At 43.8% G+C, this 19,872-nt stretch overlaps 1 protein-coding gene across 1 annotated transcript in view; it reads right to left on the reverse strand.

Moving 5' to 3' along the window:
- Positions 1–323: 323 nt before the first annotated feature.
- Positions 324–19,872, reverse strand: part of IGFBP2 (insulin like growth factor binding protein 2) — a 120,663-nt gene continuing 101,114 nt past the window's right edge. Inside the window, exons 3-4 of the mRNA XM_088455786.1 lie at positions 7,281–7,421; positions 324–4,926 (exon numbers count right to left, since the gene is read on the reverse strand). Coding sequence (XP_088311912.1) covers positions 4,771–4,926; positions 7,281–7,421 — 297 coding nt within the window. The 3' untranslated portion in view covers positions 324–4,770. The remainder of the gene's footprint in view (positions 4,927–7,280; positions 7,422–19,872) is intronic.

Raw genomic sequence — 19,872 nt, forward strand, 5'->3', positions numbered from 1 at the left:
TGAACTGTTTAATGACTGGCAGGATTACCCTCCACATAAGCAGGACAATTTAAATTTATTTTCCAATGAACTATAGTAGTTATGCCGACACAGGAATAAATTCTCATTTATTTCTAGATTAATCTGCTTAATTTGATACAATTTTGGGATAGAAAATGCTTTTTTTTGTTTTTACAGAAAGGAGCAGAGGGTCGGTGCACAACCCTGGGGGTGCCCTAGTCAGGGTGAGTGGTGTCAGAGGTTTCTTAATGTACTAAACAGATCTGTAATTGTAACAAATATGAACAATGAATAACAGCAACATACACAGTCCATATATTTTTCAATGTTTATTAAGTAACAAACAATTGTGACAAGGTTTCCTTTTATACGTATATGTGTGTGAGAGCCACATAAATCATCCCTCATCTGATTCTGTGTAGTACGGTGAGGGGCAGTTGGAAAACAATCACTTTTGCTTGGTGACCTGGTTGAGTTGCTCAATGCTTGTGAATGCTGCAACGGCTAATAATAATATATATTGATAAAAACAAACAATACAAAAAGATGGCACATAGCATATAAAACACAAGATAATACATTTATTCATTAGATGACGAAGGCAAATAAAAAATAAATCTTTGTGGCTTTTGGAGAAAGAGAGGAAAAAAAGTGGTAACGCATCACTATAGCCAAGTATTAACTGTAAGGGGCTGATTCGGATAAGCTTTTAATGAGCATTTAGTAAGAATTTGCATATCTTGTGAGTGATATGGAACACAGGGGGAGATATATCAAATCTTGGAGAGAGATAAAGTTTTCTGTGTTTCATGGAGGGCGATCCTGGCTAAATGCTGGTAACAACCAGAATTTTGCTCTCAGGACATGGAAAGGTGCAAATGGCGCAAATGAAGTGGTGAGTTTTTTCCCATCTTTTGCACCTAAGACTTCAGGTGTGTCTTAAGCAACAAATATAATATTTGTTGCAGAACCGTCGTATATATGTATATATATATATATATATATATATATATATATTACCTATGCACAATGGAGGCATCATTCTGCACACTGAGCCTAATCATTATTCATAAACATAACACAGCTATGTGTTTAATGTGGCTTTATGCTATTGTTACAATATAATATGTCTGTTTATGTTTACTTGTTACAGATTTATAGGTGTATTACTTTATGCTTATGGAGGAAATTCAATTCAACGCGATGGCCGCAATGTGCCGTTCCAGCCACATCGCAAGTTTTGCCTTGTACTTCATATAGGTGTGCAGAAAAACTTGCAATGTTGGGGGTACTGTAACTGGCTAACTGGCTGATATGTGCGAATCTATTTATGTTTATTTGATACAATATGTGTCTCCATTTATGTTTATTTGGAGCAGTTTAGGTGTAACTTTGAGTCTGAGCCATTAATATGTGGTTTGTTTGTTTTTTTTCCAAGGTAATTAATACAGTAATATATTTTCTTTAATTAAATGTGGTGCATGACAGTACAGTAGTGTGTTTTATGTTCTTTCTTGTGAGTTACTAATATTATATACTGAGATGCATGCATATTTACATTTTTGGTGGTTATATTTTTATCTTGCATATGTGATCAAACTATGCTTTTTTAGATTAGGAGGTACTTTGTGCTTTATGCCTCAGTGATGTCACTAGTTCCTTGTGGAATTTATAGGCTGTATATTGGTTCCAGAAACAATATGGCTGCCACTATTGTGTGGAAACATTAATTTCAACACATTATAAGTGCAAATAATCACCTGTCGCCTAGTACAGTAGGTGGCGAATTTATCATTAATATTATTATTATAATTATTATTTGCATTAGCATGCAAATATTTCCTTAAATGATTTGTGCGACTCAACATAGGGAAATACCAATTTCAAACACAAATCACCCCTAAAGAATGAACATCTATTTGCTTTTAGATTTGTGCTGATGAGCTACTGTATATGAGTTACATAAATGGGAATAATCTGCAGTAAAATATGCTCCATCTAGTGGTCAATATCTAAAATGCATCGTACATCAGATTATGGTATGATAAATTAATATGCAGTGGCAGGCGGAAAATAATGCAAATAGCATAATATAAGACACACATTTAGCTATTCTACAAGTGGGTTGTATCATTGAGATAATGTTTACAACCACAAATACAAGATTAATCAAAAACAAAACAGATATGCACAGACAAGTATCCCTTGAAATACTGTGATTGTCTATAACTACTGTAATTAGAATGGGCTGGGTCCCCGTAACATAATCTTCCCCCAGGGAACTGTACAATTACATTTAATAGTAGAGATGAACACAGGACGGGTGTACAAAATATAATATTAACAGAATATATTTAAACAGGTAATAGATCTTTTGAACGATCATTATAAACAGCACTTGTTTTTCAATGCTGAACAGAAAATGTATAAATTTAAGATGTTTATTAGAAATAATGATACCTAAGAAGAGGATTTGATCATAGTGGAAGGCTTTTTTCCCTTGCCACTTCAAACTTCCTGCCAGTAGGCCACAAGCTCTCAAACTCGGTCCTCAGGACCCCAAACAGTGCATGTTTTGCAGGTGTCCTCACAGAATTACAAGTGAAATAATTAGCTCCACCTGTGGATCTTTTAAAATGTGTCAGTGAGTAATGAGTACACCTGTGCGCCTGCTGGGTGACCTGGAAAACGTGACCTGTGTGTAGCCCTGAGGACTGAGTTTGAGAACCTCTGCAGTAGGCTAATGGACTCCTGGGAACCATTATCATAACTGAGTGCAATGGTTTAAATTTAACTACAAGGCAAATTTTAACACAAGATACAAAAGTATTAACTTTCTTTGCATTAAATACCTTTTGTACATACTGATGACTGTTGCAAGATGATTTTATTAAAACGTTAATTCATAATATAGTGGAAGGAAGAAAAGGGGGGTCTATTCTGGTTTTATATGAAGCAAAATAAATTCATTAGATTTCATTTGGATATTCCATAATATATTGGTTTTGACAATGACCTTGTTCAATAGACTGACTTGCTAAATGTAAAATAGACTATATAAAATTCTTTAGTATACAAGTGTTATGCAGATGGTGATCTGTGGTCCTCAAGCCCTCTGAAATTTTTTATCTTTTTTTTTTTAAATCTGTTGTATCATTTTATTTTAATATAAGTCCCCCGCAGATCATAGTAAATATACAGCCACCTGCTCGCCAACCCTATAATAACAAATAAGTAGTCTTGCAAATAACTGAATCACATTATAATTGCATAATAATTGTACCTTGTCGAGTGATCTGCAAGTATAGCAAGCGTGCCTACTAGTAAAAAAGAAAACTATAGCAATAAACTGACGACTGGCCTAGTGGTCCAGACTGCATTCAGAGTATTAACTAATGATTGCAGCTCTGCTTTGTGTTTTATACTTTAAAATATAGCGGTATATACTGTAGTTTTTAACAGAAACTGTTAAGGTAAGATACATTATATATCTGTATTAAATGTGGCCTTACATGATTCTAGATTAAACATGCTTGCAGTTTAATAAAAACTTGTCTTTGTCTGACCACTAACTGTAGTTTACATGAAAAATAAAAGCAGCATTTAAAAAAGTGCCCGTCTAGAGGATTGGCCATTCCCTGAATCATTTTCCCTTTCACCCCAGAATGGGGATGCAGTTTGATACTATTTGCTACACACCTTGTCATAGCGATTGCTGAAAAGTGTTGTATAATTCCTAAGAACTGGTGTATTACATGGTGCAGCTTTATTGCAGTGATATAGTATAAGAAGTGGTGTGGTAATTAAGAAGACTCATAATAGGAAACTACAAGGGGAATAATATACACGTAGACACCACAAGCTGATTACTCAGAGCTTGATAGAAAAAAGCAGAGTCACAGTATAATTTTCATGGCAAAATAAAGAAAAGCTTTAAACCATATTACCCTCACCCCTTAAAATATTGTAAAGTCTATTAACCCTGTATCCTGTGGAAAGTTCAGTAAACCTTAGTTTGATGGGGATGCGCAACTTCTCACTTGCTATGACGAAGGTAAGCTAATTACCATGTAATGAACTGAACACATCAGGATGTGAATCTGGTAACGTTACTAAGAGCTGTTGATGTACAATCCAAACTGGCAATTAATCTTGCAAAAACAATTTAAAATGAAAGGAAATCCAGAATGATAATAATTGCAAGTACACCAAGAGCTACGTGAATGAAATATATGTTTCTGATGTGTGATTGATAAGCTTGTGTAATAAGCCCCTGGAATAATGACATTCATCCTCCAATCCTGAAGTAAATAAGTTGCCCATGAAACTGACACTTTTACCTATGAATCTCATTTTGTCTATAGCGTGGTTATAAAGATTTGATTTCTGCCTGATAAGTGTTTTAGATTTTGGAAAAGTTAAACATGAAATAACACCCGAAAACCCAGCAGCAGCTGGGTCCCTTGACATGCAGATGAAAGTGCCCGATTTACTGTGTATATATTTACCCACTGCCCCTGCACTCTTTGTGTAGGGTCAAGTTTTAAAATTGTGGTGGTTTTGAGAAAATGGAACCTTTCAATAATTCCAGGCATTGTGTCCTGCCTTGTTTTAGCACAAGTGGCCCAAGTTCAGAGACAAGATTTGGCAAAGCAATAAGACGTCAACCAGCCCATTTTCAAAACCATCCTGTCATGTCAACCCTATATGTATCAATACAGACATTGTAAGATTAGCTGGAATTGTGCAGGTGACCATCCGGGCAGCTAGTTACTGGGCACGGGACTTGCGTTCTTCCTCTGTGTTTGTGTAGTATAGGTGGCATTCTGGGTCGCCTCTTATCATGGGTGCTCCAACGATAGTCTTCCCACTAGTGGGATTCACACACCAGCACTCGCCACGTTGACCATTCACGGACATCTTACACTGTTAAAGATAGTGGCAAAGAGATATATTAGGAATAATCTGCAAATAAGCATACAGTAAATGTGAAACAATTTGCAATGTGACATATCTTCCAAGTTATGGCTTTCCCAAATATCTCACATACATAACGTTCTGGCTACATCCCCCTGGGTGCAAAGCACTCCTCCAAACCCTTCATCCTTCCCATAAACACCATTTTATGTTGTGAGGGCTAGGCACATTGAACCAGTATCACATATCATATATCCCAACTGTACCTGAATTGGTACAAAGGTACTTTTACATGGGATGGTGGCATAGTCCACTCAAATCCGGACAGGTATGGTATTAACAGGTGTCGAGCTACTGAATTATCTGTGGGCAATATGCATTTTATTATATATTATTTCAAAGTAACTACAAAATAAAGGAAACATATGAGTAAATGAGCAATTACAAGTCTGTGTGTCCGTAGAGTGAATTAAACAATTTGTAAAAAATATCTCATCATGTTTATGATAAAGTGGTTACGCACTAAGGGGCCGATTCCTTAAATATTTGCAGGATATTCCCGAAAACAGGCATTTTCGGTGGGTACCTGCAAATAATACGGATTCCAAAGATTTACTATGGAGGGATTGCAGCAGATATCTCCGATATTTGCCGCAGTCCCTCCATTTTAGTCCACAAATGCAGACGGATTTACCAAGAATGCGAGCTTGGCCCCGATAGGTAATGTCATCTCCAAATTGGCGTTATCCTGTAGTAGCTTATGGGCTACTACTTTGCAAATTCATCTGGAGAAGGCCGACTATGCGCAGTGTGCACCCAGGATCCGAATCAGGGAGCAGTGTGATAGCTGTACACTATCACACTGCTTACAGCTCCTCGCCAGGACTGGCTCTTATCAGAGCCCATTTCCTGTCAACAGATAAATAGACAAGTTTGCATGAAAATATAAAATTTCAAGGTGTGAATTTATGCAAAAAATATTTATCACATCCGTATTAAAAATTCAGCTTGTGGTAAATATGCTCCTAACTGGCTGATTCCTTAGTGGTGTTACAAGGTACTAAGGACCTTATAGGCTGCATTCTCAAGAATATTAGATCCTCCCACAAAATGTATGCTCCTGCTGTGTGTAAGTGATGAGCTCACTTTAATGAAGCTGTTGATAATGATTCATATGAGGCAACCATAAAACATTAGAAATAAGTGCTGCTTCGAGAAAACTCAGCTCTATTTAGCTTTAATTGTCCAGTGATGATACTTCCTAAATTGGCAAATGTTAGTATAACTTTTTTTCATATCTTAATATTATAATATCTTTGATAGCTTAATGAAATCTATCCAAATCTAAATGTTTTTGTGTTGTTCTATTTTGCAAAGCACTACCCCAAACCCTTCACCCTTCCTTAGGATTTGGGTGCCTACAGTATGTGAGCCTCCTGGAAAGTGATGTTTAGTATCCATTTGTAGTACTTTATGGTTATGTACTTTATAAGTATATAATATATATCATTTATCATCATTACTCTGCATAGAAAACAATGGGCCTGATTCAGAAAGGATCTCTATTGCAATAGCGATTACGCACACAGAAGTATGCTAATTCATTGCGATTGCAATGCCACAGCAGCACTTCATAAGGACGCCCACCTTACCTTGCACACATCCGTAATGTTTAGCAAGACTGCAAAAACATCGGTACAATCGCAGCCTCACGCACACTTGCACAAGCTCTGACCTTACTCAGGAATTGCTATCTTCATCGCACGCTACGAGTACTCAGGCTGCATAGGGCATCGCAGTGGATAATGTATGCATGACCTTGCAACGGCGTTCGAACACCCTGGCGCGCCTGCATTTCACCGACCTCCCCCTGTCACCACCCACAAACGGCACTTCCTGTCAATCACTCTGCGATGGGTCAGCGTAGTCACTGCAATTGCAGTCCCAATCGCAATGGCTGGTTCGCGCACGCACACTGCGATGCATACGCATGCACAGTACCTAACAATCGGCCAATTGCGTGCGTATTAGCAACTGCGATCCAAGCTGAATCAGGCGCAATGATCATGTTTAATTGCTGCCAGAAAAATATGTTTCATACACTTGCTTCTTTTATAAAGGCTACAAGTGGGGATATGGGGTTTGCAGATCTATGGTGATGGGGTGGAGGAATAAGGGGCTAATAGCAGCTTACAGGAATACAAACCTAAAGCCATATTACACATGATTTATTGTGCATATTACTGTTAATTAGTAACAAGCACATTGTGTTGGGTTCCCTGTTACTGCTGACAACTGACAATCACAAATCACAAAACAATTTGGTCTGGTTTAAGCATTACCTGTCTCCACATATCACTAACCTGCTTAAGGTTGAAGTTACCGCTCTTGTCACAGTTTGGGATGTGCAGAGCATACAAATGCTCCAGGGGTCCTCTCTCGTCAGGAAGATTCATGGAAGAAATCCTCTCCAATACCTGGTCGAGCTGTTGCTGGCAAAGACTCTGTAAAATGCAGAAGAAGGAGTAACAAGTGACATCACTGCAAAATTATAGTTACACCCGTGGAATCACTAAATAATTAAATAATCCATCACTGCACAGTAATATACTCTTCTGATATCACTGCATAATATATACTCCTCCGATTTAACACAGCATAGTTATATACTCTTCCGATATCACGGCATAGTTATATAATTCTCTGCTATCACTGCACAGTTATATACTCTGCCGACATCACTGCATAGTTATATATTCTTCCGACATCACTGCACAGTTATATACTCTACCAATATCACTGCATAGTTATATACTCTTCCGACATCACTGCTGTTATATACTCTTCCGACATCACTGCACAGTTATATACTCTTCCAATATCACTGCATAGTTATATACTCTTCCGACATCACTGCTGTTATATACTCTTCCGACATCACTGCACAGTTATATACTCTTCCAATATCACTGCATAGTTATATACTCTTCCGACATCACTGCAGTTATATACTCTTCCGACATCACTGCACAGTTATATACTCTTCCGACATCACTGCTTAGTTATTGTTAAGAGCTGAGGTCTTGGTTGGACCTAGTAGATTAAACAGCCTTGAAGGCCGATTTAGCTGTAAGTGGTGACGGCCAGAGAACCAAAGGTGTGATGCAGCCTTTGGGCTGGTGAAGCAGCCTTGAGGGCTGATTTGCCTTGGCAAGTTGTGACCTGGGGCCCCAGGGTTAGATGCAGCCTTTGCAGAGCCGGCCCTAGGCATAGACAAACTAAGCAAATGCCTAGGGGCACCCAAGCCCGCCTAGGGAAAGCAGAGCCGGTTTGGGGCAGGCATGGCTGGGGCACCTGCTGCTGGCTGGGCAGAAACTATGGCAGCTGCTACTGTCACTGTGCAGCATCCATGATCGGAACTCAGCTGGCAGCAGCAAACAGTGAGCGGGCAGTGGCGGTTTCCAGGGACGGGGCACCTGGACAACAGCTAGTGGTTAGCGCGGGTGCTGTGCTAGGAAAGGGGTGATGGGTGCTGTGCTGGCAGAGGCGTGCTGGGTGATGTGCGCTGTGCTGTGATCTGTGAGGGGTGCTGGGAGAGCAGCACAGTGAGACCACGCCCCTTCTGTGAGGCCACACGCTTATTCAGGATCCTATGGGGAGGGCTCCTCCCAAAATCTTGCCTAGGGCACTAATTTGGCTAGGGCCGGCCCTGAGCCTTTGGACTGATGAGGCTTAGGTGGTGGAAGTTCAAAGACGTAGTGCTGCTACCAATGTCGCCGGGATGACACTGGCGACAGTGCGCTGCTCTACGCACTGGGACCGCTGAGTAGCTACCAGTGCCACTGGGATGACACTGGCGACAGTGCGCTGGCTTGTGCACTGGAGACGCTAAGTTGCTACCAATGCCACCGGGATGACACTGGCGACGGTGCACAGGATTGCGCACTCAGAACGCTGGGTTGCGGTCAATGTCGCCGGGTTGACACAAGCCACCGGGCTAGACTGGCACTTCCGGAGGAAGCACACCATGCCACCTGGATGACACGAGCAGCACGAGCAGGAGGAATGCAGACTGCGCCGCCTGGATGGTACAAACGGCAGTAGACAAACACAGTAAACTGACACAGAAACTCGACTGAGAATCAGGAGACTGGAACAACCGGAAGTACGAGAAACTCTATCACTGGCATGGAGTGATGGACTGGCTGTAATTTAACAGGGCCCAATCCGAGCATGCCCTATAAGCCTCCCTAATGACAGATTCCTGCACCTGGCCTGTGCACACAGACAAGACAATCAATTAGTGTGCAGATGATATTGTACAGAGACAGAGAGCATACCTTCCAACATTTCATAGAGAAAACCCGGTACTGGGGCGTGGCGACGTTCAAAAGGGGGCATGGTTACATATAAAGGGGCGTGTCCACGAGGCTGTACATGGGGGATGGAGGCAGCTGGCACTGGCTGGGCTCTGACTTCTGATCACCGGCGCTGGCGTGATTACGTCAGCGTCAGTGCTGACCACCACAGACCACCAGGGAGGACGGAGCGACGTCGCCTGTCACTCAGCAGCGCTGCGGGAGTCCTGTGTCCCAGCAGCGCTGCTAAAGAATTCAGAAGATTGTACCCCACCGGTACAAAATGGTACAGCCCCTGTTGCCGGTACAGACCTTTAAAAAACAGTACTGTACCGGCTAAATCGGTATAGCTGGAGGGTATGAGAGAGCAATTACTGAACACCTGTAATCAGCACACATACTCTTCCGATATCACTGCATAGTTATATACTCTTCCGATATCACTGCAGTTATATACTCTTCCGATATCACTGCATAGTTATATGTGTCTCCGATATCACTGCTCAGCTATATACTCCTCCCATATCACTGCATAGTTATACTGTGTACTCCTCTAACTTCACATCAGTTAAATACTCCTCTGCATTGGCATATCTATAATAGCTGCAAAGTGTGCTGTGCACACGGGACACACTGCAAACCCTGCACCCACGGGCTGGCTGGCAACTTTTAGCCTGGGGGACAAATGCATGCAGGCGGCCCTGGCAGAGGAGTAGCGTGTAACCAGGGTGCCCGAAGAACGTGCGTGCTACGGCGCCCCCCACCCCTCAAGTGTTCCAGGGAGGAGGCGAGTCCATATGGGATTAATGTAAAGTAAAAATAAAGATTAGGGGCAGCCCCCTTTCGTAGTGCCCAAATGCAGTGCCCCCCTGTGTCCCAGGAGAGGACCCCCTTATGCAGGCCTCCAGTAGTGCCCCCAGTAGTGCCCCTTATACAGTGCCCCAGTAGTGGTCCCCCCTGTGCAGTGCCCCTTGTTCCCCCAGTAGTAAGCCCCTTATATAGTGCCCCCAGTAGTGGTCCCCCCTGTGCAGTGCCCCTTGTGCCCCCAATAGTAAGCCCCTTATATAGTGCTCCCAATAGTGGTAACCCTTATGAAGTGCCCCTTAAATAGTGGCCCCAGTTGTAGTCTCCCCCCTATGCAGTACCCCCAGTATTGCCCTTTATATAGAACCCCCAGCAGTGGTCCCTCGATGCAGTGCCCCAGTGGTAGTCCCCTCCCCCCTATGTAGTGCCCCTAGTAGTAGTCCCCTCCCCCTATGCAGTGCCCCTAGTAGTAGTCCCCTCCCCTTGTAATGCCCCTAGTAGTAGTCCCCCCTTGTATTGCCCTCAGTAGTAGTAGTCCCCCCCTAGTAGTGCCCCTAGTAGTAGTCCCTCCTTGTATTGCCCCCAGTAGTAGTAGCACCCTCCCCTTGTAGTGCCCCTAGTAGTAGTCCCCCTTGTATTGCCCCCAGTAGTAGTAGTCCCCCCTTGTAGTGCCCCTAGTAATAGCTCCCCCTTGTAGTGCCCCCAGTAGTAGTAGTCCCCCCCTTGTAGTTCCCCCAGTAGAAGTAGTCCCCCCTTGTAGTGCCCCAAGTAGTAGTAGTCCCCCCTTGTAGTGCCCCCAGTAGTAGTAGTCCCCCCTTGTAGTGCCCCCAGTTGTAGTACCCAGCCCCCTCACCCCAGTAGACACACATAATTAAAAAAACACCCACTTACCTGAATCCCCGCTCCTGCCGCCGCCATCCGCTCCTCCGTCTGTCCTCCCGGGTCGAGCCGCTCTGCATTACGGGAGAGACGTCATATGACGTCATGACGCCTCTCTCATTACCCACTACGGGAGCCGGAAGATGGAGTTGCTCCTGCAGAGGGTGCAGCAGCTAATGAATGTCTGTCAGACTCTCATTGGCTGCTGATCCAAACAAACACACTGCTGCCGATGCTGGCGGCTGTGTGTTAGTCAGTGTAGCGCTGACTGAACTCTGTCCAGTCAGCGCTACACACGCGGTGCAGCCTGTGTCACACAGACACAGACTGCCCGCGGCCACACGGCAACCTGCCCCCCGGCCCAGCCCGCCACTGCCTGCACCCATATAATTATACATAACGAGTACCACATTGGCCAGCAAAAATCATCGGGAAAAATTGTGCAGCAGCCGTTTTCACAGAGATTTTCACATGAGCAGTACAGCAGTAGAGAAGTCACTGGGAACATGGCATGGGCGCAGGCTTGGACTGGCCCAGCGGGGAGCTGGGTAATTCCCTGGTGGGCCCAACTGTTCTGAGGCCATGCCCCTTTCAGTGAGAGGGCGGGGCTTATAGGGCCGCAATCGTGGCAGCGGCGCAGGAGGGGGAGGCCGGGTGATGCTGCACAGCATGTGTCCTGGACACTGTCAGTGTCAGAAGCGCAGCGGAGGTAAAATAATAGGCTGTATACATTACTGCTTGCTGCTTGTGATTTATAGTCCAATCAGCAGCAGAGATTAAAAACAGGCATGCCTGTCAGCCATTTATCACATGAGGGAAGTGGCCTCAGCACAGGATGGTGTGGGACGGGTCCTCTCCTCTGAGAACTGGCAGAGCAGGCAGGCGGAGAGAGACAGTTCAAGTTGAGAAAGAAAGTACCGTATATACTCGAGTATAAGTCGACCCGAATATAAGCCGAGGTACCTAATTTTACCACAAAAAACTGGGAAAACTTATTGACTCGAGTATAAGCCTAGGGTGGGAAATGCAGCATCTACTGGTAGTAATCCCTCCCCTGGTACTGCCCCCAGTAGTAATATTCCCCCTCTGGTAGTGCCCCCAGTAGTAATACCCCCCTGGTAGTGCCCCCAGTAGTAATATTCCCCCTTTGGTAGTGCCCCCAGTAGTAATACCCCCCTGGTAGTGCCCCCAGTAGTAATACCCCCCTGGTAGTGCCCCCAGTAGCAATATCCCCCCCTGGTAGTGCCCCCAGTATTAATCCCCCCCTGGTACTGCCCCAGTAGTAATCCCCCCCCCTGGTACTGCCCCAGTTTTAATCCCCCCTGGTAGTGCCACCAGTAGTAATCCCCCCCTGGTACTGCCCCCAGTAGTAGCCCCCCCCCCATAGAGAGAGATGTAATATAAAAAAAAAAAACACTTACCTGAAACCCCGCTCCTGGTCCCAACGCTGCTACTGGCTCCTCCGGCCGGTTTGCATTATGGGAGAGACATCGTCATGACAATGTCTCTCCCATTACCCACTGCGGGAGCTGGAAGATGGCTCCCGCAGTGGGAGCAGCAGCAGCCAATGAGAGTCTGACAGAGTCTCATCGGCTGCTGATTACAACAAACACACAGCTGCCGACTCCAGCGGCTGTGTGTTTGGAAGTGTGTAGTGCTGACCGAACTCCGTCCGGTCAGCGCTACACACGCGGTGCAGCTGTGTCACAGAGACACAGTCTGCACCGCGGCCCGCATGGTACGCTACTCCGCTGCGTACCATGCGGGCATGACTCGACTATAAGCCGAGGGGGTGCTTTTTCAGCACAAAAAATGTGCTGAAAAACTCGGCTTATACTTGAGTGTATGTATGCAGAGTCCCAGCAACAGTGAAATTGCCCACTAGCCAATTGGCAATAGGTGAAGCACACACAGAGGACACATTAGAGGTTACTGGACACATACTAAGGGCGCAACAGGGGAGATCCCTGCTGCTCTCACAGACAGCCTGTCCTGTCTGCATCAGTCCTAGTAGCCAGCAATGTTGTCCTGTAGCCCTCAGTGACCTGACTCCCTCTCACTGTGAGCACTAAACCCACGGTGTCTTGTCTGTCTTGTCTCATTGCTGCTCCCCCTCCTCCCAGCTGCAGGACCTGTTACCTCTTTCTGCCTGTCCAGTGACTGCAGCTGAAAGATCCTTCTGTAAGAGGTGAGTGTGGGTTTGGGGGTGGGGGGTAGAATTGAGGCATTAGGTTCACTGTATATAGTGAGGCCTATGTATGGATGTAGGTGGTTGTTGTGTACACTGTGTTGTGACCTGTATGTTGTTATACATGTAAAATGTATTTTATACACTAGTATATATGCTTTGTTATATATGTGTGTGTGTTGGGTGATACATGTGTATTGACTAGCATGATCTGTATATTGTTATATATGTTTATATGTATTGTACACTAGGACCTTTGCATTGTTAAGTGATTGTGTAGTGTGACCTATGCCTTGTTATACAGTATATGTGTATGTGTGCTGTACACTCTAGTGCAGGCTTGCCGACAATCTGGCCGCCTCTTCCGGGAGAGAGAGCCAGCTCGGCATAGTAAGGGGGGGCAGAGACGCAGTTTTGAGGGCGAGGATGGGTGTGACAGCGGGATCACATCATCATGGCCTCACCTTCGCTTCACAATGCTGAGATTACGGCAATGTGTAGGCGGCAGCGGGGCCACGAATCGCATCATCAGTTACCACCGGACAGGCCACCTATGCAAGGTGAGAACGGTCACCGGTGGGGGGTGCGGCCGGGTAGCACCGGCCGGGAGACTTGCGCACTCAATATTCGAGAGGCTCCCGACAACTTTGGGAGAGTAGTCAAGTATGCTCTAGTGATACCTATGCATTGCTATAGGTGTTTATGTTGTGTACTTTCTCTAGTGTGACCTGTTTATTTGTATGTATTGTACACTGGGACCTTTGCATTGTTATATATGTGATTGTGTAGTGTGTAGTGTGACCTGCCTATTGCTATAGATGTATGTTGCTGCACACAGTGTAGTGTGTCCTGTACAATATATATATATATATATATATATATATAAACAGTCAGGTCCATAAATATTGGGACATTGACAGAATTTTCAGATTTTGGCCTCTATTCACCACCACAATGGCTTTGAAATGAAACAAACAAGATGTGGTTTAACTGCAGACTTTCAGATTTAATTTGAGGGTAATTACATCCAAATCGGGTGAACGGTGCAGGAATTACAACAGTTTCAATATGTGCCTCCCACTTTTTAAGGGGCCAAAAGTAATGGGACTGTCAACTCAAAAGCTGTTTCATGGACAGGTGTGGGCTATTCCCTCGTTATTTCATTATCAATTAAGCAGGTAAAAGGTCTGGAGTTGATTTTAGGTGTGACATTTGCATTTGGAATCAGTTGCTGTCAACTCTCAATATGAGATCCAAAGAGATGTCACTATCAGTGAAGCAAGCCATCATTTGGCTGAAAAATCAAAACAAACCCATCAGAGAGATAGCAAAAACATTACGCATGGCCAAATCAACTGTTTGGAACATTCTTAAAAAGAAAGAACGCATCGGAGAGCTCAGCAACACCAAAACACCTGGAAGACCATGGAAAACAACTGTGGTGGATGACAAAAGAATTATTTCCCTGGTGAAGAAAAACCCCTTCACAACAGTTGGCCAAATCAAGAACACTCTCCAAGAGGTAGATGTATATGTGTCAAAGTCAACAATCAAGAGAAGACTTCACAAGAGTGAATATAGAGGGTTCACCACAAGATGCAAACCATTGGTGAGCCACAAAAACAGGAAGACCAGATTAGAGTTTGCCAAACAACATCTAAAAAAGCCATTACAGTTCTGGAACAACATCCTATTGAGAAATGAGACAAAGATCAACTTGTACCAGAGTGATGGGAAGAGAAGAGAAGGAAAGGAACTGCTCATGATCCAAAACATACCACCTCATCAGTGAAGCATGGTGGTGGTAGTGTCATGGCGTGGGCATGTATGGCTGCCAATGGAACTGGTTCCCTTGTATGTATTGATGATGTGACTGCTGACAAAAGCAGCAGAATGAATTCTGAAGTGTTTCGGGCAATATTATATGCTCATATTCAGTCAAATGCTTCAGAACTCATTGGACAGTGCTTCACAGTGCAGATGGACAATGCCCCGAAGCATACTGCAAAAGCAACCAAAGAGTTTTTTAAGGCTAAAAAGTGGAATGTTATGCAATGGCCAAGTCAATCCCCTGACCTGAATCCGACTGAGCATGCATTTCACTTGATGAAGACAAAACTGAAGGGAAAATGCCCCAAGAACAAGCAGGAACTGAAGACATTTGCAGTAGAGGCCTGGCAGAACATCACCAGGGATGAAACTCAGCATCTGGTGATGTCTATGCATTCCAGACTTCAGGCTGTAATTGCCTGCAAAGGATTTGCAACAAAGTATTAAAAAGTGAAAGTTAGATTTAGGATTGTTTAGTTTGTCCCATTACTTTTGGCCCCTTAAAAAGTGGGAGGCACATATAGAAACCGTTGTAATTCCTACACCGTTCACCTGATTTGGATGTAATTACCCTCAAATTAAATCTGAAAGTCTGCAGTTAAATCACATCTTGTTTGTTTCATTTCAAATCCATTCTGGTGGTGAATAGAGGCAAAAATATGAAAATTCTGTCAATGTCCCAATATTTATGGACCTGACTGTATATATGAGACCTTTGCATTGTCTGTTGTGCAGAGTCTATTGTGGCCTGTGCATTGTCAGGCAATATGTGCTATTTAGAATGTAGTAGGGATGGACATCAAAATGCGATGGTTGCAGACCATCATTGTGTTTTGTTGACGTTTTGATGGTAACCTTTCTTTTTATGGAGCAGTAACTGGGTAGAGAGCAACAGTAACGGGGCCTAGAGGGGACAGCTACTGAGTACACAGTGGGTCACACTGCTGCGCTGCTATACCTGCTGTAATCTGGCAGAAGGGAGGAGACTGGAGATGCTTGGAATGGAATGTACTATTACAGAACTACCCTCCAATTGGCTGACTTGGTGATGTGTGATACCCTACAACTCGGTTCTCATTCAACACAGAGAGGTAAAGAGGTAATTTATTACAACAAAGAAGTTACATATTATTACATCACATTCATTTAGCATAAATCACAGGTTCACTTTGAAAGGTAAGTACTATAACAATTACTTTTACAATGTCAATTCAGATGAAATGAAACAATGACACAAGTTTTTATTATACAGGAACTTACAACGACAATAATGGATAACAGTCTATAAATGAATCCTTATGTATGTTAACTATCCTAACGCTTGCTGGCCAGAAGCTAAACTTTAATGATTTAATAAAGTATCAAGTCTTGCTAAGTGTACACTGCGTTGCCCGGGATACTGGTTAATCCAATTGTCCTTAGCCTGTTTTGTAACTAGACTGGCTCCGCTGGTAAGGAATGTAAGGCAGAGTTATTCCTAACTGCAAATGCTCTTTGTATCCTAGACAGCTGCCATATACTGAGACCCAGTTACTGTCTGTACACTCCAAAGCAGCACCTGGGAGGGGGGTGATGAGACACGTTGCGGAAAATGTCACTGCATCTGTAAATTTAGTCCCTAGGCTCAGTTTGCTGCAATATCCCGGAAGTAGCTCGGCTTTCCCTATTGCTACCAATTATCAATAGCCTTTTCTGAAGATTTTGGCCGGCTGCCAGCTCCTGCTACAAAGTTACTATTTCGGTCAAACCACGCAGTAATAATAGGGGGACGAGTGGCTGACAATGTCAATGCGACTGTGACTTTGTAACATAGGTCTGCTTAAATGGGGAGTTAAATTGAAGCAGTCTCTTGCGCTTGTGGGAGGGGACACTATTATATGCTGCCCCACCAGACTCTCCGGTACTGGTGTAAATGGGGGGAGTTTTATAGGTTCCACTAGAACAGGGGTTAATGGGGGAAAGTTTATCAGTCCCGCTAGCAAAGGGGTCCTTGGCTGTATACTTTGGGTAACTGAGGGTACATATGGCTGGTAGTGACAAGGATGCTGATTAGCCTCTTACCCCCGCCGTGATCAGCCTTAATGTGCGATCTCCGTGCCTCTCTCAGGGTCTGTCACCACCTCCGATGAGTCTCTCCTGCTCCGCCTCCGGACACGCCTCCACTCTCCCCGGAAGCCATCAATCAGACTCTTGAGGGGTGGGGAATCTCACAGGAAAGCAGCTCCGTTACTGCCACTGGTTCCTTCGTGCTGACAGCCGCCGATCAGCTCCAATTGGCGGTACATGCCTGCTGCACAAGTCTCCTCTCTTAGCATGCTCCTTCTGGACTCACTAACTGCCTGTTACCTCAGGAGAGGCCGCTCTGCAACTGTCATAACTGTCCCCCTCAGCCACCTGCTCCCTGTGTACCAGAACATATATTTTGTTTTTATAGGGGTTTTAAATACATTAGTGATACCCACCATGGCTTAAACACAATGTTTTGGTGGGGTATCACATACTTCCCCGCTAGAATTTTGCGTGTCCTCACGCAAAAGATACCTTTAAGTAGTAGAAAATTCAAACATACACTTTACAATTTTCTAATGAATTATCTACAATTTTGTGTAATACATTCTTCAGATTTTACTTAATAAAACTTTTACTTTAGATACACCTTTGCCAAGATCTAATGAGTTGAATTCCCTTTGTGCCTCTTTTTTGAGGGTCTTGATGCTCTTCGCAAAATTTGGGCCACTTCACTAGACTCTATAACCATATATTCATCCTCTGAGACCCCATACTGCGCTAGAACAGTCATTATGGGCTTCTTGGCTACAATACAAGGTTACTCAGGAATTTCATATGTCGACTCTTGCATAACAGTATCCTGCAGATTCGGTTCTGAAGATTCCAAGCTCTCGGCTCTGAGTGAGTCATCATCCTTTACCATGTCATCTTTACAATCCATGGCACACAAATCTGGTTGATTATGGTGGGTCACATTGGAATGGGCGTCATCCTTTCCGGGTTTACTCTGGCATGGAAACTGCTGCAAAAATCGTGGTCCATCAATTTGTGGGTCCTGCTGCATCCTTCCACTTGGTTCCTCCACATCTTGATCTTCTGTTTTCCCCGACACTCCATCCTGCACAGGGGAATTGGGACACTGTTGTTTGTGTCCATATGGTTTCTGTAAATAGTATGGTGGGTAGCGATGTGTCTGATAAGGCAGTTGTTGACTTGTACTTTCTGTCACACTTTCAACTTCTTCGGGCTTCTTTCCATATTCATGGAATTGGTAGTATTGCTGGTAATTACATGGAGAACCTCTGCAACGTGAACAGCGCCAATAACGCTTATGATCTGCTGCATATCTGCTGCCTTGAACTGGGACACCACCAGGACCAGTGACATTTGCTGCCTGTAGACCTTTCTCCCCATTCACAACATCAAACTCAACAGTTTCTCCTTCTCTCAAACTGCGGAGGTACTTCCTGGGGTGGTTGTTCTTGGTGAAGGAATAATGTACAAACACATCTTCCTTGGTGTCATTACGGTTTATGAATCCATAACCACGTTGCACATGGAACCATATGACTTTGCCTAAAACTTTTTCTGTGCAAGCTGGGGCATTGGAGTTTAAAGGCTCCATATGGCTGCAATCTCGTTCTATATGGCCACTTCTTTTGCACTGTTGACAAATAGGTCGGCCTTGTGAATCAAATCGGTTGTAAACTCTCCTCCCATTCCTTTGTGGGAGTTCCCCCCAATCAGTGGAAGTTCTTCTCCTCTCAGGCCGCCACATGGTTTCTGTCGCATTGGCATTCTGTTGTATTTTTAAGTTGCTGATCTCTCGACACATCATCGCCATTCTGGTGGTCAACTCCTCTATTTGGCCTTTTAGTGCTTCAGCTATATCATTGATGGGAGTTTGAGTGCCTTGAACCACTGCCTTCACTTGGTGTTTGACTTCTTGTTGCCCAGGTATTTCAGGAAAAGCTATCTCATGAATCTGGTTAGGTCCTACCACCTTAATAGCGGCTTCTTTAAAGTCCAGAAATGTACGATCTAGTAATAGCATTCGGAGTAACCGTAGTTGTGTCTTCACATTCTCATTATTTGCCCCTTCTACGAACTGGTTGATCAAGGTCTTATCTACATTGTGCACTTCAGCATCATCGATAGTTTGAATATCCCGCAAGGCCTCCTGCAGACCTAAAGCATAGTCTCGAAGTGTTTCTCCTATTAATTGTTTCCGAGCATAAAATCTCATCTTTAATTCTGAGATGGTCCGTGTCTCAAAGGTGGTTGACAGTCGTTTAAGAACTTGATCTACCTTCTGTTTCTCTTCCAACGGCCACAATGTCACCTCTCTGACGCCGATCCTTTAAGTTGTCTGATCAGTATTTCGACCTGTTGTTGTTCGCTTAACGGGTAAAGCCGAAACATTGACTTCATCTTATTTTTAAACTCTGTTAGATTGTTTCTGTCTGATCCATAAACATCCCCGGTGTATGTGGGGAGCCAAGAGGCACCAAAGTAATATGGCAACATTATGGGATTAAGTTGAGACATTAGAGTTCCTGATTTTGTGCCAGTGGTACCTGTATCAGATGAATCCCCCATCGCTTGTCGTTTTAGATTCCTCCTTACTTTGGACTCTGTATCCTGTTTGTTGTGACGCCAAATGTGATACCCTACAACAGGTTAGACGTACGAATGGGGTTTCTCGGTTCTCATTCAACACAGAGGTAAAGAGGTAATTTATTACAACAAAGAAGTTACATATTATTACATCACATTCATTTAGCATAAATCACAGGTTCACTTTGAAAGGTAATTACTATAACAATTACTTTTACAATGTCAATTCAGATGAAATTAAACAATGACACAAGTTTTTATTATACAGGA

Source organism: Taudactylus pleione, unplaced genomic scaffold (genome assembly GCF_031769625.1).
Source record: "Taudactylus pleione unplaced genomic scaffold, aTauple2 ptg000671l, whole genome shotgun sequence".
Lineage (NCBI taxonomy): Eukaryota > Metazoa > Chordata > Amphibia > Anura > Myobatrachidae > Taudactylus > Taudactylus pleione.